The sequence below is a fragment of the Mytilus californianus genome, unplaced genomic scaffold (genome assembly GCF_021869535.1).
Source record: "Mytilus californianus isolate M0D057914Y unplaced genomic scaffold, xbMytCali1.0.p SCAF_5, whole genome shotgun sequence".
Classification (NCBI taxonomy): Eukaryota; Metazoa; Mollusca; class Bivalvia; order Mytilida; family Mytilidae; genus Mytilus; species Mytilus californianus.
The window spans coordinates 70,718,565-70,742,027 of NW_026262701.1; the positions used below are offsets into that span (position 1 = coordinate 70,718,565).

At 31.4% G+C, this 23,463-nt stretch overlaps 2 protein-coding genes across 2 annotated transcripts in view; one reads left to right on the forward strand and one right to left on the reverse strand.

Moving 5' to 3' along the window:
- Positions 1 to 23,463, forward strand: part of LOC127701324 (mitochondrial ribosome-associated GTPase 2-like) — a 560,717-nt gene that overhangs the window by 185,703 nt on the left and 351,551 nt on the right. The window lies entirely within an intron of this gene.
- On the reverse strand, positions 8,910 to 21,893 carry LOC127701341 (dual specificity protein phosphatase 22-B-like). The gene is made up of 6 exons (XM_052205231.1): positions 21,756 to 21,893; positions 19,248 to 19,342; positions 18,570 to 18,686; positions 17,377 to 17,501; positions 15,400 to 15,571; positions 8,910 to 12,038 (listed from the first exon to the last, which is right to left on the reverse strand). Exons 2-6 carry the CDS (start codon positions 19,266 to 19,268, stop codon positions 11,622 to 11,624), a joined length of 852 nt encoding a protein of 283 aa, XP_052061191.1. The 5' UTR covers positions 19,269 to 19,342; positions 21,756 to 21,893; the 3' UTR covers positions 8,910 to 11,621.

Below are 23,463 nucleotides of genomic sequence, written 5' to 3' on the forward strand. Positions count from 1 at the left end.
TTGATAAGGTGCAATCATCATGAACTCTAACAACTTGTAATTTTGTGCAAGTACTTGAAGTCCTAACTAAATGCACACAATGAGTGTATGTAACGTATTCTGAAAAATAATGACAAATCATCAAACTACCAAATCGTCATGACAATTCATGAAATAATTGATACTGGACGTTCAGCAAGCAACAATTAATCAACCAAACAATGTTTTATAGAAATGTAAGCAGCATTTTAAACCATAGTTTATTCTTTCATTTATATAATGATGTTGGATAAAACAAGAGACCTGAAAAGCTTGAACCTATCACCTGGCAATAATACAGGTTGCATTATATGTTGATGATTTTTGTTCTTTGCAGTTTCTACCTAGCGATTAAAGTTTGCAAGTTAATACGCAAAAGCTTGATTTTTAATCTCAAACGCATCGTTTAAGGGCAATGACTCCTATCAGCTCACCTAATGGTTATTGTCAAGTATGCATTTGTGTGTATTTTTTAATTGCAAATATTTTTTACTGTTTACAGTTTCTACCTATCTATCATAGATTTCAAGAAAAAATGCAAAAAAAAAAAATTATTAAAAAATCGACATTTAAGGACAATTACTCACGAAAGTCTCATCATCAGTTAAATTGTCATGACAGTAGATCTTGTAAGACTGGGCATTTTTACAGTTTGCAGTTATCAATCTACCTATATATTATGGTTTTCATGATGATTGGCGAAAATTAGTCAAAAATCGTCAGATAATGGCAAGGACTTCTAAACAGAGCCATCCAATGGTTTATATCATATTGACATGTTTGTAGATCTTGTTTGGATGAACATTTTTCTAAATACGATTTCATCCTATCTACTTTTGTAATGTAGTTTTGAAATAATAAGCAAAAACTCGTTATTTTAGGTCAATAACTCCTTCAAGGTGTTGCGGTCAACTTCGCATTTTGCCGATCTTTTTTTGTTGATTACAGTTTCTACATGTCTTTATCTTTATACTTTTCGAGTAAGACAAAATAGGAGAATTAGTAAAAATCGTTATTTCATGGCAATACCTTCTATATTCGTGGGATAAAAGGCAAACACTCCAACATGTGTCGTAAATCTTCATTCAAGGGCATTATTTGCTATAAGGTGTCGTCCAATGGTTTCGATCATATTGGCATTTTAACGATATTTTGATTGCTTATCATTTGTGTTGTTTACAATTTCTACTTATCTATTATAGTTAAATGGCAAAAACAGGAATTCCTCAAAAATCGTTATCTAAGGGTAATTTCACATAAAAAGAGTCATCTGATAATTTGGTGGAAATATGAAGTACATAGACCTCGAAATTCTGAGCATTTTAGCCCTGTTGTAATTTCTCTATCTATTATGGTTTTCAAGATATAAATATAAGACAATTAATGCAATTACAAACACGTGTTGCCGGATCTCAATATTGACGTCTTCAAGTCTAAACCTCCTGTTTGCACCTGTGCTAGTTCCCTATTCATATATAATCCGGCTGCCCACGTTATTACTGGTTACCTAAACATTGTCAATAACACTTTCCTGCGAAATGTGTTATCCAAAGGCCCGAAATATCGTGAGTGTAAATTCATCAATTGGAAACACAACTTCAAATTACTGATGGATTCAGTCGAGGATTATGACAGGCAATGGGTTAAGAAAGAAAAGAAAGAAGACGTAGATACTCTTTCCGAATGGATTAAGGCTGTGAGGTCGTTGATACAAATCAGAATTAAGAAACTGAATGTGTATATGAATACCCATGCTACATCAATTTTTAAAGACCCAATTGTTGCAAAACACTTGTCCTACCTCCATGACAAATATGTTGTTGTCCCCGCAGATAAAGCCCCAAACAACATCGTTTTTGTGGGTAAATCACGTTACATAAACTGCTTGATAAATGAATTAGGTATTGACAATTCACTTGGAAACTCAACATATACCCCCACGACACTTACCAAAGAGGAAATACTGGATAATCATAGGTCTGTTCTATGTTCCTTTGGAATTTCAACCAAAGATGAAGAACTGGATCTTCAATCACTGTATTGGATACCTAAACTACATAAGTGTCCTTACAAACAACGTTATATTACTGGGTCTTCCAAGTGCTACACGAAACCTCTTTCTAAATTATTAACATCAATTTTATATGCTTCAAAGCAGGGCTTCAAAGTTATTGTGAAACTACCTATTCTAGAGGTGGCGTGAATCAGATGGGGATAATCAAAAATTCCAAAGATCTTTTAGAGTATATACAATCTAAGACTCTTTCATCTTGCAATAGTATTAAAACATTTGACTTTTCTACACTTTACACAAGTACTCCCCATTCCAAACTAAAAGAAAAATTGAAAGAGTTGGTCCTGTTTTGTTTTATAAAAAGAACCGCCAACGTAGATACAAGTATCTTGTCTTAAGGAGGGATAAATCCTACTTTGTAAAAAATCACTCTGATTCAATCAAAAAATTCTCTGAAATGGACATTATCAAGATGCTTGATTTCTTGATTGACAACACATTTGTTACGTTTGGAGGACGTGTTTTTCAATTAGCAATCGGCATTCCCATGGGAACCAACTGTGCCCCTCTTCTTGCCGACTTGTTCCTTTATTCATATGAGGCTGACTTCATACAAGAACTTCTTAGGAAGAAAGAAAAGAAGTTAGCAGTATCCTTTAATTTTAAAATAAGAAGATGTGGTATGATTGCCAAAAAGAAACTCTCCACAAGAGACCAAATGACACAGAAATTAACAACTATAGGTCACCGTAAGGCCTTCAACAATGACTAAAACCCATACCGCATAGTCAGCTATAAATTTGGTGACTATGTTGAACCCATCTATCCCATCGAACTTGAGATTAAGGATACAACATATACAGTTAAATCTGCTTCATATCTTGACTTACATCTCGAAATTAACAATGAGGGTCGGTTGAAAACAAAACTTTACGACAAAAGAGATGATTTCAGCTTCCCATTTGTGAACTTTCCATTTCTATGTAGCAACATTCCAGCAGCGCCTGCATACGGAGTATACATCTCACAGTTGATACGGTATTCCAGGGCTTGTGTTTCCTATAATGATTTCCTTCATAGAGGTTTGCTGCTCACAAGTAAACTATTAAACCAAGAGTTCCAAGTGATGAAGTTGAAGTCATCCCTTCGTAAATTTTACGGACGCCATCACGAGTTGGTTGACCGTGATGGAATATCCGTTTCACAGATGATAGCGGATATTTTCTAAATGTCGCAACTACAATCCCGTCCCCTTTTTCCCGAATGTGACCTACCGAATAAGATTTATTACCTGGTTTGAACTAACAAGAGCAACACGACGGGTGCCACAAGTGGAGCAGGATCTGCTTACCCTTCCGGAGCACCTGAGATCACCCCTAGTTTTTGGTGGGGTTCGTGTTGCTCAGTTTTTAGTTTTCTATGTTGTGTTTTTTGTACTGTTGTTTGTCTGTTTATCTTTTTTCTTTTTTAGCCATGGCGTTTCGAGTGATGAGTTTGAATTACCTTAAGTTTTAGTTTGTTTTTTTATTAGCCATGGCAGCCAAGTCTGTTAATTGTCAGATATAAAAAACACAAATTTTTTATCAGATACTCTAAGGAAATTGGTCAAGTGGTTTCAGAGGAGATGTCTTTTGAAAAAGTTAAAGATGGAAGACAACAGACACAGAGTGATGGCAATAGCTCACATTGCCTCTATGGTAAGGCCAGCTTAAAAAAAACTTGACATAACACTATTACATAGAGTTGCATTACTGCAATTCTTTTGAAAGATAAGAATTTTTTAGTAGATAAGTTGGACTTATTGTTAAAAACAAGTAAACTTATAATGAAAAATAATGCCAGTTTCAAAGAATGATCGCTTTTACTGAAAGCAAACACAAAGTACTTAATCAACACTCTAATATCAAAGGCTATAATTTGGTTAAGATGCCAAAAAAGGAAGATAGAACTTTTTGCAATGCTCGGAATAAATTTGTACAGAACTTTAAATCAGTAAAAAAAAAGAAACATTGCTTCAAAATACAAAAAATTTGTTTGGTGTTCATCCCAATAAATACCAGATAATCATTGAACAACAATATACATATCACCTATATCAATAAGTGTATCAAGAACTTTTAAACTTGCTAGCTATATGAAGTTATCTTTTTTTACTAAATAATAAAGGAATGAATGTGCAACTTTTTTTAACAGGAAAAGACATGATATATTTTAGACATGCATTTGAAAGTTTCCTCTAACAGTTTAGGCAATGTGCCAAATTTACTAACACCTTCCTCAATTGCCAGTTTTATAATCTGATACATAGGGGAAAAACAAAATCAATTAGAAAGAATGGACAACATAGGTAATCTAACTTGATTCAAACTAGCTGTGAGAAGAAAATGTTAAATTATAGGTAACACTTACAACCACTTACTTCCAATCAGCGAATGTATCATTGACTTCAATGCAGAAATTTCAGGTACTTGAAATGAAAAAAAAAAGAGTGCACACACTAAAATGTCTTGCCTGCTTCACTGATTATAATTGAATTTTGTATTGAAAGTCTTTCAGTTGAGGTTTTTACAAAAGGTATCACATAAACTTAAAATTAACAATAATTCGTGCTTATAGCATCTGAGAAACATACCTAATCATCAAAACTTAATATTAATATGAACTATGAAGATAAGGTAATAGTCCAATGTACCCTTTCAGATGATTATGCACATCTTACAACTATTCCATACACCAAACACATGTAAAGTGACACTTTCGCTTATAGTATCTAAGATACCAACCTAATCATAAATAAATGGGGAATGTGTCCATGGGACACAGATGATGCCCCCGCTTGTCTATCATATAAAGTTATAAAGGGACATAACTGAAAAACGGTAATAGTGACACTACCCAAATTTGTACTTGATATGAGTATTGTGGTAATAACAATTGTGTATATAAGTCTCATAACATTTGGTTGAGGCAAACTTAAGTTAGAGAATGGAAACAAAAAATTCAGCATTTTTTTCATTTGTAAAGGGGCATAACTCTAGAACAATAAGAGTGACAACCCAAAAAAACAAACTTGATCTGTATTTTGTAGTAATAAGCATTGTGGATAAGTTTCAAAACATTTGGTTGAGGCTAACTTAAGTTAGAGAACGGAAACAAAAAATTCAGCAATTTTTTACATTTGTAAAGGGGCATAACTGTAGAACGGTTAAAGTGACATCACCAAAATTCCGACCTGATCTGCATTTTGTGGTAATAAGCATTGTGTATAAGTTTCATAGCATTTGGTAGAGACAAACTTAAGTAATAGAACGGAAACGAAAAATTCTGCAATTTTTCCGTTTGTGAAGGGGCATAACTCTATAACAATAAAAGTGACACCCCAAAATTCCAAACTTGATCTGTATTTTGTGTTAATAAGTATTGTGTATAAGTTTCATAACATTTGGTTGAGGCTAACTTAAGTTAGAGAACAGAAACAAATAAAATGCTCCGCAGGGCGCAGCTTGATACGACCGCAGAGGTCGAACCCTGAACAGTTGGGGGAAGTATGGACACAACATTCAAGCTTGATACAGCTTTGGATTTGGATTGTGATTAAATATTTGACACAGCATAGGTTTCTAACAGAGATTGAATGTGGTCTAAGAACTTAAAAATTTTAAATTGGACATTCACCTATTATGGTCCAATATCCAAAATCTAAATACATGGTTAGATTCAGCATATCAAAGAACCCCAAGAATTCAATTTTTGATGAAATCAAACAAAGTTTAATTTTGGACCCTTTTGACCTCAATGTGGACAAAGTTGATAACGGGGCCCAAAAATCAAAAATCTAAATACATGGTTAGATTCAGCATATCAAAGAACCCCATATATTCAATTTTTGTTGAAATCAAACAAAGTTTAATTTTGGACCCCGATTTGGACCAACTTGAAAACTGGGCCCATAATAAAAAATCTAAATACATGTTTAGATTCAGCATATCAAAGAACCCTAAGATTTCAATTTTTGTTAAAATCAAACTAAGTTTAATTTTGGACCCTTTGGACCTTAATGTAGACCAATTTGAAAACGGAACCAAAAATTAAGAATCTAAATACACGGTTAGATTCGGCATATCAAAGAACCCCAATAATTCAATTTTTGATGAAATCAAACAAAGTTTAATTTTGGACCCTTTTGACCTCAATGTGGACAAAGTTGATAACGGGGCCCAAAAATCAAAAATCTAAATACATGGTTAGATTCAGCATATCAAAGAACCCCATATATTCAATTTTTGTTGAAATCAAACAAAGTTTAATTTTGGACCCCGATTTGGACCAACTTGAAAACTGGGCCCATAATCAAAAATCTAAATACATGTTTAGATTCAGCATATCAAAGAACCCTAAGAATTCAATTTTTGTTAAAATCAAACTAAGTTTAATTTTGGACCCTTTGGACCTTAATGTAGGCCAATTTGAAAACAGAACCAAAATTTAAGAATCTAAATACACAGTTAGATTCGGCATATCAAAGAACCCCAATAATTCAATTTTTGATGAAATCAAACAAAGTTTAATTTTGGACCCTTTGGACCTCAATGTGGACCAATTTAAAAACGGGGCCCAAAATCCAAAAACTAAATACACGGTTAGATTCAGCATATTAAAGAACCCCATGAAATCAAGAATAAAACCCCATTGAAATTGGTCAAGAAATAAGCAATTTATAGGAAGTATCTTCTTTTGCACAATCCTGTGCTATTAAATATTTCTTGCTATTGCGCAATACTGTACAATTGACAATTTCTTGCTATTGCGCAATATTGTGCTATTGGATATTTCTTGCTATTGCGCAATACTGTGCAATTGAAGATTTCTTGCTATTGCGCAATACTGTGCAATTGAAGATTTCTTGCTATTGTGCAATACTGTGCAATTGAAAATTTCTTGCTATTGCACAATACTTATTATATAATAATTTACACATCCTGTTTGGTGTGTATCTCCTACCATATCATTATTATTTGATTTTAAATATAAATCAGAAATAACCAACTTAAAATGGAAAATTTTAAAAGAAACAAAAAAGGAAAAAAAGAAAAAAAAGGAAAAAAAAATAAATCCCCCCCCGAAATTTTTTGAACCCCCATTATGATTCATCACCCCCAAACTCAATCCCAGCCTTCCCTTTGTGGTATGGTACCTTGCAGTACAATTTCAGAGAGATCCATACACTTGAACACAAGTTATTGTCTGGAAACTAGAAAAAAATGTGTTTTTTGGCCCCTTTTTGGCCCCAAATTCCTAAACGTTTAGGGCAATTACCCCCAAACTCAAACCCAGCTTTCCCTTTGTGATATGGAACCTTGTAGTACAATTTCAGAAAGATCCATACACTTACACACAAGTTATTGTCATGAAACTAGAAAAATGCTTGTTTTTTGCCCCTTTTTTGGCCCCTAATTCCTAAAATTTGGAGGCAATTACCCCCAAAATCAATCCCAGCATTCCTTTAGTGATATGGAACCTTGTGGTACAATGTCAGAGAGATCCATACACTAACACACAAGTTATGTCTGGAAGTTACAAAAATGCTTATTTTTGGCCCCTTTTTGGCCCCTAATTCCTTTACTGTTATTACCATAACCCCCAAAATCAATCCCAACCTTCCTTTTGTGGTATTGAACCTTGTGGTAAAATTTCATAAAGATCCATTCACTTAAACTAAAATTAGAGTGCGAAAATCAATGTGTCTTCGGACGACGCCGGACGACGACGACGACGACGACGACGACGACGACGCCGGACGACGACGACGACGACGACGACGACGACGACGCCGGACGACGACGACGACGACGCCAACGTCATACCAATATACGACCACAAAAATTTTTTTGAGGTCGTATAAAAATTCAGCAATTTTTTCATTTGTAAAGGGGCATAACTGTAGAACAGTTAAATTGACACCACCAAAATTGATCTGTATTTTGTGGTAATAAGCTTTGTGTATAAGTTTCATAGCATTTGGTAGAGGCAAACTTAAGTTAGACAACAGAAACGAAAAATTCAGCAATTTTTCCATTTGTAAAGGGGCATAACTCTAGAACGGTTAAAGTGACGCCACCAAAATTCCAACTTGATCTGTATTTTGTGGTAATAAGCATTGTGTATAAGTTTCATAACATTTGGTTGAGGCAATCTAAGGTTAGAGAATGGAAACCAACTTTTGGACGTACGGACAGACGGACAAGGGTAAAACATAATGCCCCCTCCGCTTCAGTGGGGGCATAAAAATTTCCCATTGGCCAATAAACCATGAAACTAAGAATAAGGTAAGATAAACCCTATCAAACAGACATGAACACCTTACTATCATAATCATCTAATACGCCAAATATAGTTAGCCTATTACTTGTTATATACGAGAAAGGACAGAACCAAGAAAACTGGAAGGTTGATCACTGGTCCATGAAATGAGGTCAAGGTCGTATGAACCCTGTCTGACATATATGTATTCCTTGCAATGATTCTATGAGCCAAATTTAGTTTTACTTTTACTCCTTATAAGTTAAAAAAACATGTGATATACAATGTAAATCTATAGACTTTTAAGCAGCTACTGAACAATGAAAATGAGATCAAGGACAACAAATATATACATGTTGGAAGTTCCAGAACATAAGGCATCTGTATACAAGATATGAAATCTTCAAGTCTTCTACCTTCTGAACAACCCCTTCAAGGGAAGAAAAATTAAAAACAGGGCACTTGGAAATATGGATAAAGTTATTGGACATCCTTCATGTTTTTGCAGCATGTACTTATGAAAATAAAATTTGCAAAGTATCTACCATGCCATATGCAGAAAAAAGTTAATACATGCAATTGTTGAAGTATTTATTTTTTTTTTATGAATTACAGTTACTGCTTTATATATAATTCATTTTAATTTAACTATGATGGTTACTTCAGATATTGTTATATTCATTACAAAAAAAATCTTTGACTAAATAATCCTCATTAATAACTTTGCTTTTCTTTAATTTTTTAGTTTTCATCTATAACTCAAGCTGATGACTCTAAAATAAATGACATTGCAATTCAATACAATTTTGTGTAAACCTGAGGTCATTTTACATTCATAAAAATGCATAATAAATAAAAATACCTCATTAAAGATGTTGCATAGATATCCAGTAAAATAATCAGTTTAAAAACTTGATTGCTTGAAGCTTTGGCTCTATATATATATATATATATTCCATTCTTTTAAATATAAATTAAAATATATCACATATAAATAACACTAAAAAAGTTTTGTATCTATTTAAAAACACATTAAACAAAGAATAACTAATTTCTAAGACAGGGTTAAGGTTTTGGGCCACATGGGTGCCTGGCCTGCGTTCAGTGTAAAAATGTTAACTGAGAAAAAAATCAAGTCTATTTATCAGTAAAATACGGAAACAAAATATCAAAAATCAAAATGTTGCTTTGGATGACACCTCTGCCTCTGGATTATAAAGAAGCTTCTAACAAAGTTTCGTAAAATCACAATTAAGTTTAGCAAAATGATTTAAGTTTTAAAATCTTTAACCACAAACTGTATCTAAATGTTAACTGCAAAAAAAATAAAGTCCATTTATTAGTAAATACTGGAAATATGGGAGGAAAATCTAAATTTTTATCTAGATGGTATCTCTTGATTAGGAAGAAGCTTCTGTAAAAGTTTCCTGAAATTCCATGATTGTTTAAAAAAGGTTATTGATGTTTAAAGACTTTGAACCTAGATTGCATCTAAAACGGTACCACAGATTGAACTTTAACATTGACAATGCAAACAGAATCTAAGGATCCCTTTGTCTTAACTTTGCCACTGTCATTGCAGGCAGCACAAAAGTCATAAAAATTAAACCACAGGATCACCTTTCTGTTTGGTATCCCCTTAAATCACAGATAACTGAAGCTTCTACAATGCCAAACTGACATCAGTGACTGATTACTGAAGTGTTTGAAAAATGGTGGGTCCAATATATTAATTACTTTTTAGTTACAATGTAAGATAACATAAATTGACAAAATAAAATGTACTTCATATGGTTTTTGCCATGGTATTGTCAAGTTCGTTTTCAATTATGAGTTTGAATATCCCTTTGGTATCCTCCACCCCTCTTTTACAACCATTATTACATTTCAGAAGAAACTCATGGTATTTTACAATACCAAATTCAATCAAAAAGTATATTATCATCAAAGTCTATTCTCTACATAATTGTTGATATGAAATATTCTAATCCTGGTTTTAAATTATTATAAAGACATGTGAAACTACAAAAATTCATCTAAGTGTCAATGATAAATGTAATAAATGTTTATTAGAAATATTGGTATATATCATTACACAACAATGAATACTGCCATTTTTTTTCTAACAGAGGTAATCTAATAAATGTAGCAATACATGGAGATTTGGGGTATATGTGTCAATGAGATATATGTTTTTTAATGATTAAATATATCATATGAATAGGAGCTGTGGTAAATGCACCTGCCAAAAAACGAAACCCAGCATACCAAGACACATTTGGAGGTCACATAGTTTTTAACACATTAGACAAGTGACAAATGTCCTGCATCAAACATACTGGTAATATTATATATAATACATTAATTTGCATTTTCAACAATATTTCATTAAATAGGTTGGACGGATTGATTATATCAGAACTTATTTTATAACCTGGACTACTATATCATTCTACAGACTTCAATTTAGACATATTTTTAAATATTTGTTGACATGTGACTTTATTTTTCACAATTCAGATTAAAGAAGACAGTGCATGTCACACACACCCTCCTGATTCTTTCCACATATAAATTTAAGTAACTCCAAAACAGCATCTGAAGATATTGTTAGATGAAAGTAAAATAGAAATTGTGCAAGACACACTAAAAACTGTCAACAGTTTAACAAATAAAGTCGGATAACCCTAAACGGAAAAAAAAACCAAAGCAAAAGGGAGCTAAACCAAAAGTTATTGAACTTATCATATAAAATATTTGTAAAAATTTTATACAGTAAACCTGAGAGGTGCTACAAAATTTTAAATTGTTATCTATTAAAGTCTCATAACAACTGATCTTAAAATATTCAAAACCAAAATAAAACTTGTCTACATAGAACAAAACATCACATCAAAATTTCTGCAAGATCTTCTGAAACAAACCTGAATTATCAGAAGACTTGTAAATTTTGAAGATTAACTTTTCTTAAAGGTATCAGAACCAAACATTCTGTAATGTTTTTATCTCAATTTTGGTTTGAAGTGAATTTGAGTTACATAATGTATCTCAAGATGTACTTTGACAGACAGACAGGTCACAAAAATAATTTGATGATGGAAGGACAGACAGACAACCGTTTGTCATCATATAATATATCAGTGTTTGACAGTTTATAAAAATAATAACAGCTCATCATACAATTGTGCATTGCATTTGGTATAACTAAACTGCCTTAAATCTATGTTAGTAAAAAAATTATACCAATTCCCCTCAAAAAACCAAACCCTGAAAAAATTATTGATATAACTTATTGCACTTTCTTTGCATGTAAACAAGCATAAGCCTCATCAATGTCATCTGTCAAACTATCGAAATCTACAGTTTTATTTCTATTTGTCTGGTTATTTTGGAGATCGTTGTTGTGAGATAAAGCACTATTGGTGTCGGAGATATTAGCATGCATATTTTTTCCTGAATTGTCTCCCTTTGTTTCCATGCTAGTTTCCTGTTTACTTTGTTCTGTCTTAGTTTTGGACTCTGTTTTTCTGTCTTTGTCTGAATTATTTGTTTTGTATGCATTATAGGGTAGAGGGTATAATCCATCGTCTTTTGTAGGACTTCCATTTAAAACAAATTTCTGAAATGCATTCAAATTAATTTGGCACTCCTTGTAGTCATTGTCATTGTCTGTCTCTGGAAATTTCTGTCTTAATTTTTCTCTTGCCTGAAATAAAATGAAAAAACAAATAGAAAATTACAATGCAAACAGATGATCTTCAAAAGTCACACTGCTACAAAAGTAAAAACAAAGTTCATATAACTTTTGGTCATAGTAAAGTGATGTTACCATCTTACTTTTTGTCATTTAAGATTTTGTACAAAGGGAAGACACATTCAAAGAACCAATGTAAATTACTTTTGCATTTTTTTATAGACAGCTGAGTAATCTCTAATAGAATAGTTCAGGCAAGTTTCTGTCAGACATTTTACTGCATTGAGAATATTTTAATCAGAAACATAATTTTTCCATGAACCCAAACCTCAAATCATACTAGAGATGCCCAATATTTTACTAAGTTTTCAATTTTAACTTTTCTTTTTAAAAGAACTTAGTTTTAAACTAAAAGTGTTACAATTTTTTTTTACAACATATGGGCAAAGAGACAAAACTCTCGCAATTATCCTTCACACCAAATTTCAAAGAAAAAGTTCAAAGAAATTGTGTCCAGAGTTCTAATATAATTGGCCATAGTTTCAATGCAACTGTAATTCAATTGAATTAATGTAAATAAAAATAAATTATTTCTTGGTTTGCTCTGTTTAAGATTAGCTTTTCTGGTTGATAGTCATGACCAGGGCCTAATCTAGGATTTTGGAGAGGGAGAAGTGACTTCTCCTTCCATTAGAGAGAAGGGAGAAGTGGTCAATTTCTTGGAGAAGTGAGATTCCATTACCGTTTCGGTTGCATAGTGTTCTCGTGCTTATCACTAAGGAAATTGTTTTATATGCAATAAAAAATACACTTGCAGTTTTTTCATGTTATTGTACAAAATGTATATATAGAAAGTTCTTAATAAAAAGGTTTAGACAATATAGTTGCTATTTATTCATTGATACCATTTGTACTGTCAACTTGAATTTAAGTTTGAATAAAATTTGTTGCTTGGGACATGAGGGAGTAGCCTAGTAATATTATGATGCATTAAATTCATGTGCATCTGCCTCAATTTATTTTTAAATGTCCAGAAAAATATGACTCCCAGTTTACCTGATGAATTTCACATGACTGGGAAATTAATTTATATCACCACTTGTCATTATTTTGTAAAACATTATTGAATGTCCAGGACATCATGTTACATGTAGTTGTAAATTGAGATTCTCATTAAAGATTGTAAGCCTATAAATGAAAATATCTGTCAATCAAATATTAATTAACCGATAAAGAGCTAATTTCTATCATTTTTTAAAGACATCTTCCCTATCAACGAAATGGTCGTGAAAAAAAAATCCACTGCTGATCACAGCTGGTCGAGTGTCGTACGTTTGCAATCACATTATCCATCAGCTGTCTTTCTACCTTTTATATTTCAATTTTTATTCAATGGATATAATAAATCTACCGTTAATTCCCACCCTTAACCTACCGAATAGTACAATTTGATCGACTCGTAATAAATAAAAATAAAACAAATCAGCTGAGTGATTACGCAACATCCTCAGATAAAAATCATTGTAAAATGATAACTTTAACAGATGGTCAGTTTTCCGTTTGAATAGTTTTGAATGTTATATCCGAGGATGTTCAAAGTCGCCGTTGTATTTATTTAATTTGATCGTCGACAGCATTAGTCCTGGGTCGTTTCGAAAACTCTCGATTTTCCTTGTTAGTCGCCATTTTTTTTTACCTGGGAGACTTGTTATTCACAAGTTGTCTCCCTTTTACCAATTTTCATAGCGATTTGACTTCGCCATGAAGTTCGTCGGCTGGCGAGATTTAGCAATTTTCTAAATTCTTTGCAGACTTAAATCATCATTTCGCGGGCAAGATTATGGCCTGGTCATGACACAAATACATATTATAATCCAAATTTTTTTCAGATATTTTAAATTATGTAATTTATAAAAATAACTAAATCACAATTATATAACTATGATAGACATAGGGTCAAAGTCTTAAAAAAAACTATTTTTCACTCATAATTTGTTTAATCTTTTCACTGTAAATAGTTTGTAAGTATAATAATTAATCTTTTTAAAATTAAGTACTGATGAGAAGAGAATGGTGCTTTTCAAATAAAGGAGTAGACCCAGTAAGACCCCTTTTTCGCCCCGAAATACGGTATTTTTACAAACTTGTTGAAAATGTTAAAAATTATTTATTTATAAGTAGAATACCTTTGTTACATAAATATGGGCTGTTTTTTGACAATACAATGCACATGCATCAGGTACTAACATCATTAATTCATGCAAAATTACTTAAATCTTAGCATTTGAGCAAACTTTTAGACGTTTTTTGTCTAAAATGGAAGTGGCCACTCTTGTGTTCAGTCCTAATATTTCAATATGTGTTGTATTTGATGATAATACATAACATATATGAAGGTTGAGACTGAACACGAATGCTGCCACTTACATTTAAGACAAAAACCATCTGAAAAGTGACGTTTTATGGCATATTTGATAGATTTTTCATATTTAAGCTTGAATTTGAGCATCTGTAATGACCAAATCAGTTCAAATCTTTTACATAAACTAATCTAATCGACTGAAGTAGACACTTAAAATGTCAAAAATCTTTCCTCAGATGTACTTCAAATTTTAGGCCAAAATTAGCTCTTACCCCAATTAGAGCTGGATTTTTTTTTCCAATATTATGGACAATGTGTACTCATCACCACAAAATTTTATTACAAGAAACAGATAGGAATATTTTTGTTTAGCTTTTTATTAAATTTTGGTATAGATAACAGTTGTGATATGCTGGTATACAAACTTAAATATTAAGAAAAAATTTATGTAAAACTTAGTAATGCCCCCTCCTCTAGAAAAAAGGCCTGTACAAAAAATTAAATTATTCAGCTAATATCATTCACCCCCTGTTTTTGGTAGGGTTCGTATCGCTTAGTCTTTAGTTTTCTATGTTGTATGTTGTATACTGTTGTTTGTCTTTTGGTTTGTTTTTTTTTTTGCCATGGCGTTGTGAGTTTATTTTTGACTTAAGAATTTGAATGTCTCTTTGCTACCTTTCACCTCACTTTTTCTCATTCTTGAAAGAGTAAAAAAATCTAAGTTAAGGTGGTACCAAACACCTTGACTAAAATTAATTTCGCTCCATTAATTTTCATAAAATTTTGACAAAATATTGACTTTGACCCTTTGACAAAAATATAAAAATTTCAAAAACTTGAACCACACACTTTATCTGAAAAATTTCATTGGATATATTGCAGTTTGACAAACACTAATTTTGATCATTGAGAAGCTCAATATTTCCTTAACAATAGAACATGATTAAAACGTTCAGCTGATTTTTACAGTTATCTCCCTGTAGTGTTATGTTACCATAACTTAGTCATTACCTCTTGTAAGTTTTCGTTCTGATATCTCTGCAGTTGTTTTTGAAAACCAAAGTTAGGATTGGCACCATTGCGTACACCTCGTATACTATTTAAAGCTTCTCTCCATCCAAGTGGTGTAACTGTCATGATGTATGCAGCAGTAATAGTAACACTTCTAGATACGCCAGCAAGACTAAAAATCATAAAATATTGAAATATTACTTATCATACATTTTTTTAGCATCTTTGGTTTAAATTGTATTAATCATCATCCTTTCAAATAATTCCATTAATTTTTCTATGCAGATGAGAGTCACCACACCCTTTAACCTTGTATCATTTACAAGAATGGATGGCAAGCAAAAGATTGGCATAGCTAAGTTACAGTGCATTGTAAAAATGATAAAAAAAAAAAGTAATCAACTTGCAATATCAAAATCCAAGAACCTTTCAATTTTCCCAAATATACTTTGGCACCAATTTGAAAAAGATGCCTGACAGATAAAAATTCCATTATTTTTAAATTTTTACCCAAAACAAGTTTTTAAAGGAAATTTACACATTGAATCAATTTGGAATAGTATATTGTATCTATATATATAAATTTACATTGAAATCCTAGCACAGAAAGAAGTTTCACAAAATCTATGATAAAATTTGTGATTTTTAAACAAAAGCCAATTTTTTCCCAAATTGAAAAAGCCAATTTCACAAAAATAATATAAGCACATCTACATATTATGCACAACAGCTGTGCAAAATTTCATTGATCTCCAACCTATACTGTTACAAAGTAAAAACTATAGTGCTCCCACATCCTTGATGAGGGGCCCTAATTAAAGCTTTCAAAAGTTATTTAATGAATAAAAAAATGATTAATATTTAGCTGTTAAATCTAGTAAGATTTTGATAAGCACAATGTGTCTTTTATATTATGAAACTGTGAAAAACTATCAAATCAAATCAATTCAAAGATATTTCATTTATCTCCCATAGCAATAGCAAAAAAATAAAAACATCTAAACAATAACAATGATTACAGTTTTTTTAAATTTCTGATACATCCTGGTAATGAAGGAAAAATTACACATCTCACAGTTTTAAAACTTGCATTTTCAAGTGCACCCCCACCCATATTAAAATATGGACTAAATCTCAAGTTATCAATCTAAAATTCATAATACATTATTGCTCATTTCATTATATTGGTCAAATGCCCTGGTCAGTCAGGGGTACTTCTTGTTGTAAGTTTTTTTTATTTACTTGAAGAAGTAAATATTAATATACTTATATAAGTAAATATTAATATACTTATATAAGTAAATTTGTAAGATACTTATACAAGTGTATTTTATTTACTTGTACATATATAGGTAAATTATTTTAATGGCTTAGTTATGTGCCTTAGACATTCAGATTTATTTACCTATATATATAGTTATACAAGTAAAAAAGTCGTACTATCTTCTTTTCTTGAATTTCTCAGGACTTCTTTGCTCTAATAGAATTTTTAATGGTCTGTCCTTTGCAGATGTCTTTACAAATCATGTAAGTGTAATTTCATGGACAATGAAAATCTCACTTACAAGCCTCCAAGGGGCAATTTTTGAAGGCCTTGCGCAATATCTTAAGATCTTTGTGCAATTAGTTTCTTTGTTGAATTAATGAGATGAAACGCTGAACTCTATTAAAAAATTATCAGCTAACCAGAGAAAAATTGTTTAAGACATGCTTTTACATCCGAAAACTTGGAGAATTTTAGGGATTGTAAAAAAAAATTCTTATACAAGTAAATTTTTTGAAAAAATTAAGGGGAGATTACTCAAACCTTATAAGAAAATATGAACATAACAAATTTATTTATATAAGTATATTATTATTTACTTCATCTAGTAAATAAAAATAACTTGTACAAGTAGTACATGTACCACTGACTGATGGTGGAAAAAATTCTGATCTTTCAGCCATAATGAAAATTTGATACATAAAAATCATTACCAATGAACTAATACACTGCCATTGTTGAGACGAGCGTTGTGTATAAACTCAATGCATTCTGGGAAAAACTGCATTAGCTCTTGTTGTGAATTATCACTGGCCACAATACACAGGTATTCCTTATCCTGTAAAATATAAATGAGTATTAAATATGCTTTTCAAAACATGTATACCAATCAGCATGTCCAGTGCAGGTTGCTGGCAGACCAGACTAGGGGAGGTGGTAACCTTTTCTCCCTATTCCTAGCAATAATACATATTTGTCACAGCTTTAAAATGAAACCTATTTAGCTATCATATTGACAGATATAATACTGTAATTTTAGAAAATTAAAAACTTGTAAAACAATTTCAACTAATTACAGCGATTCCAAATTCAGAGCCTTGTCCCTCTGAAAAAACAAGCTGAAAACTTTTTTTTTGTTGTTGTGATTTTTCACTTCCTCCCACATCTTATCACAAAATCACAAATATGGCCATGAAATTAAAAACTGTATTGTTGCCTTTAAATTTTTAAAAAGAGCATGTTTTTCTGTTGACATGTAAGACGAGGTATTATTGTTTTTATCCCTGTGTTTGGAGTTAATAGGAAATCATTGTAAACAGAAGACATACATGTATTAAAATTTACTATGATACCAACATGAGAATATAAAATATGTTATTTTGTCAACAGTTATCTCCCCTAAAACTGTACTGTTTTCCAAAAACTATGTTCATAAGAGGAATTAAATATTTTTTTTACAGATTTTATTTCATCATATTATAAAATTTCCCCTTGCTACACGTCACTTATAAACCCTTGCGATTGTTAGTTTAAACATATTTTATTGTTCAAAATGACAAATGGATCAGACACACGTTTAAGAACTTAGTAACATCTTCTCCAAATGGGAATTGTTGCAAAAATCTTTTACAGCAATGATTTTGCTCATTAAAAAAATAAAAGTAGAAATGGCTATATCAAAAGGAAAATACTTTGTATAATTTAAGAAATTATAATGGACGAATCCAAATTATCAATAGCAGAAAGCTGCTCAAATGTGGTAAAGAAATAATCCTATTTATTATAAGAAACATTGCTGTCTTATAGAATCTGATCTTGTGAAATTTAAAAAAAAAAAATCATGTTTTTTACGATGAGTGTACAGGTATATATACTATATTATAATATCATCTGTTATACATTGTACCTCATGTAATTTTTTAGCTTGGTCATGTATGGCTAGGATATGTGTAATATTATTGTCAGTCAGCTGCTGTCTGTCTTTAGCATCTCTGAAGTTACCAACAAACAGGCCAGGTAACACCTGAAAAAAAAACAATTTAAAAAAAAAAATTAAGGTGCTGCATTAACATCTATTCTAAATCATCTTTTATTTGAGTAGACATTTAAACTCTACAACAACTTACACTTCAGTGATAGTGTGTGAAGTGTTTTTATCAGCAAGAAAAAGTAGTAGCCTTTTAACCATAGTTACTTAAATCCACTTCATTTGGACTCCGCTGGATAGTTGTCTTGTTAGAAATCATACTACATCTCCTTATTTCATTTTAATACTAACTTTCACCCTAATTCATATTTTTTTATTTTCTGGCATTCAGCGGTAGTCAAAGGAATTTTACTGGACCTGGGCTAGATTTTTGTGTTCCTCTGCAGAATACATTTAGAGCTTGTATAGACATTTGACAATTTCTGGCATACCAAGATTATTCAGTCAGTTCATTTGTATATATAAAACTTAGTATAAATGAGTGAATCCTAAAAGTCAGGTTATTTTCATAAACTTGTTTATTTGGACTACTTTCTCATTGACAGACTGTCACATTCCAAAGAAAGTCTTATGTTTCCAATACTAGTTACAATGTACCTTATTCATACCATTCCCCATTACTTTCTTTCTTACGAAGGCAGCAAGTCTTTTATATCAATGTTAACTAAACATCATAGCTGTAAACTATCATCCTGAAAATATATGTATATAACATGTATAATGTAAAACAAGACTATCAAATTACATCAACTTATATCATTGCAGGTTTAATTCTTAATCATGTTAATAATTCTTCCACATCAATTCTAAACAGAATTTATTTTAGACAAGTACAGACCAAAATAACTGTATTATCATTATCTATTCTCTACTTCTTTTTTTGTACTTACATGTACATGTATGAAACCACGAGCACAAAAGGAAATTCTTCAGTTTTATTAACCAGTGCTATGTCAATTAATAAAACTGTTTTTAGAAAAGTTAAGTCTGATAATAGATGGTAATTAATGCAATGAATAATGGTTTCTTGTAAAGTCTGGTCCAATTTTGAATATACATTTGTACATTTTTGTACCAATTTTTTTTATCATAAAATTTATATGTTCCTTTAGCTGTTTACATATAAGCTAAGGTTTATCTGGACCTTTAAGCTAAATTTGCTGTGTTTACACCAAGAAATTTACTCTGAGTGCACAGAGGGTTGTAAACAATACAATTTACACCTTTATTAATTAGTCCATTGTTGCCAATAGTTAACCATGCTAACTAATGGAATCAGCTGATTATTGATTTTCGGTCAAAGTCGTATTGTGTGACTAGTTCAACATGTTCAAGGTGAAATCCTAGTATTATCTGATCAGGGGAAAAATCTGAGAACTTAAACTTAGAAAATAAGGTATCGGGTCCATTCGGCCTGGGTTCAATTGCCCATATACATGTATAGAGTCTGTTCGCCCTATTTAAAAAATATATATATATAGTGTATGTTGAACAGTTCACAGAATTTAGGCTTTTATATACCTATGCTGATATTTATTTGATAATATTAGAGAAAATACATATATCTTGGAATTCATGAAAAAATCATGGAAATCTTTAAAAATTAGTTGCTTGTTTTTTGAGCAATGATTCCAGGGCTTAATTGTTACATTTATTTTTATTTAGAATTTATTTTAATGACTGTTGATTATTCTGCTTATGATGTCGATTGTCTTTGGTGGTTTTATAATGAAAATAACATTTGTTCTAAATAAACTAAACAGCTTTTAATTAATGAGTAAAAAAATAAGCAGGTACCAATTGTAAGAGAATTAGTTTTTCGAATGCTTGTCCCCTTTGACCTGAAATGTGTTTTCAGTGCCAAATGTATATCATTCTTCCATGAACTATTTGCATACAGATAATTTGATAAAACATGTAAAAAGAAAAGAAAGAAGAGAAAAAACAATAATAAAAAAAAAAAACAAGATAATTTGATTTTTCGGTTATTTTACATGTATATTATTAAATGCCTTGTATTCCTGTGCACTTCAATGCAAATCAAAGGAAAATAATTATGTGATTGCAGCAATATTCGACGAAATTTTCAACACACGACACTTTATCAAATATCTAAATGATATATTATACATATTGTACTGTACCATTAAAGAACAAGACAACAAAATAATAAGAAGAATCAGGGACAACAGACCCAGTGTGAACAGGTATAAGGACGAACAGTTACTAGGGCAAACATGAATCAGGTGAACGGACCCAGATTCAGAAAATAAACAAGATAAATGAAGTCCAACCAATATATACATCTTTTATGCAAAAGTCAATCACCAACAAAGGTTTATAATTGCCACAATTTACTTTTTCCTCAAAATGCAAAAGTTGCATTCACCATAAAAAACTTCACTACAAACTGACCAAGATGAGATGTCAGATATACAACTGTTACTGTAATCAGAGACATATAATACAATACATCTTATCGCTTATCCCGCTTGACCCGAGAATCTGTCCCGCTCGAACTTTTGACGTCATACAACAATCACTTTTCCATTGTGGCGTCAGACATTTGGTATTATGACGTCAAAATTTTACGGGAACCTGTGTGATGTCCAGTAATGGCGGACAAATAGCGATAAGGTGTATTGTATTATATGGTCTCTGCTATAATATATAGTCACATGATAAGTAATAATATAATAATATAAATAAATAAATACTTTATTTACCAGTTAAAATTAGTTAGTACAATACTAATCTCCCCTAATGCCCTCTGAACAACTCAAAATAATATTTATCAAAATCATAGAGTAAATTATGGGGGACTATAGCTGTATAGATCTCATCAGAGGGATATTTGAAATAATTTATATTTATCTTTTCATTTGGTAATTTTATATTATACGTAATATTAATTGCTATTTCCCTAGATGATTAGATTGTGTTTCAGTTTGTATATAGAGAATTATATTAATTAAGTAGACTCATAATTTGCGTTGTGACTTGTGTACTCAACAGTTCTCCAAGTTATAGACATAGTGTGGAATAATTCTACAACAGAACGGAACATAAGTCATAATTCTGAAATTCAGTTGTTATGAATTTTACCTCTGATACTGTTTATATAGTATCCTTGATATCCGTTCGATTATCGTGTTTTGTAAGACAAAATCTTATAAACGGACGCAATCTGAAAAATAGAAAAATAAACAAACAAAATATTTTTGTTCAAGGGAGATAACTACACTGTTTCCGGTATAGAATCGATCTAAATACCAATAACAAAATAAACGTTAAAAAAGATAGGCGAAATCTACCAAAGGAATATTGAATCTGATTGTGATAACTCGAAAACTAACTGACCATGTCATGGAAAAAATAAATAAAAACGATCAAATGACCAACAGTATAAAAAAGTTGGATCATCACTGATGAACGGTACCAATTTTACTGCACCAAATACTAAATCTATTTCCTAAGATACTTTGCCAAAATGTAGATTTTACCTGAGATTACTATAAGTTATAACAGTTAGATTTTACCATGCCTTTTAAAAAAAATATTGTAAAAAGTATGTATCACCGTGCTATTTTCGAGAAACAAGTTGTGTAGCCTGCAAAAAAGGAAAAAGGGTGTCACCAAACTTCTTTTCTTGTCGCTACAAGTAAATTTACATTCCTTTGTATAATTCTTATTATAAGAGTAATCTCCCCTTACATGGCTTAGTTGAAAAATTGAACCAAACAAAAACAAATTTGTAAAAACAGTTTTACTAAAAATACAATAGATCGCTTATTTTTCTTTATCAAAATAAAACAGTATAACGCCATATTTGCCATTATGTCTCAAACTCTGTAAATTAATGCAAAGAACTAGACTTATCATCTATAGTGTGTACTGCTATTTTACAAACCAAGACGGAGAAATACAGTTTCTCCACCTAATTTGTAAAAACCTTTTACATTTTTTTCGAAGAATTTTCACCCAGTAATTCCTGCTTGTCAGTTGTTTTCCTCGTACATTGTGTTCCCAGATTTCCCCTATTTCCTCTTATTATTAATAATTTAACTTTTGTTCAGTTTTCTTTGTAAAATAATCACTGTAAACATACTGCTCATCATTAGGTTTGCTATCGAAAATAATTATACTTTTTGTATCTTGAATTGTGTTCCCTTTCAAAATTCGTTATTTGAAATTAATATTACGGTTTACATATGATGTAGGGGCTTGTAGAGACATTATCAGTATTAAGTGGCAGATCTAGTAGTTGAAGACCCAGGACATGCTGCACATTTAATTAGTCATCCGTTACTGGCCGTCAGTGTAGTCTCAATGAGTCATTGCTATATGCTCCACGACTCATTTGCTAATATTGCATATTTATATTTTAAGATATGATAGTTTTACGTGAGATATTCACATAACGTTGAATGCATATGTATACTTTTCTAAAAAAAAAAAAAAAAAACAAAAAAAAACTATGATCTTTCTTGAAATTTCAAAGGAGTTTTGGTTCACAGTAGAACACACCGAATTTTATTAATCATCCTTCAACGGAAGCACACAGAACCAAATGTTTAAATGACGAATTGCATTGGGAGTCAGCTCTAGTTATCATAAGGCCAAAGATTTAGCCAAACTGTGTAGCTAATCGTAAACGACATTTCTATACATGGAGAAGTTTAAAACAAATCAGAGGATAAATGATAACAGGGGCGTAGGAACCGGGTGGGCAAGGGGACACTTGCACCCGGCCTCCTCCCACTTTAGACAAAAATATTGAAAATAAAAAAAATGAAAATGAAACGGGAACACT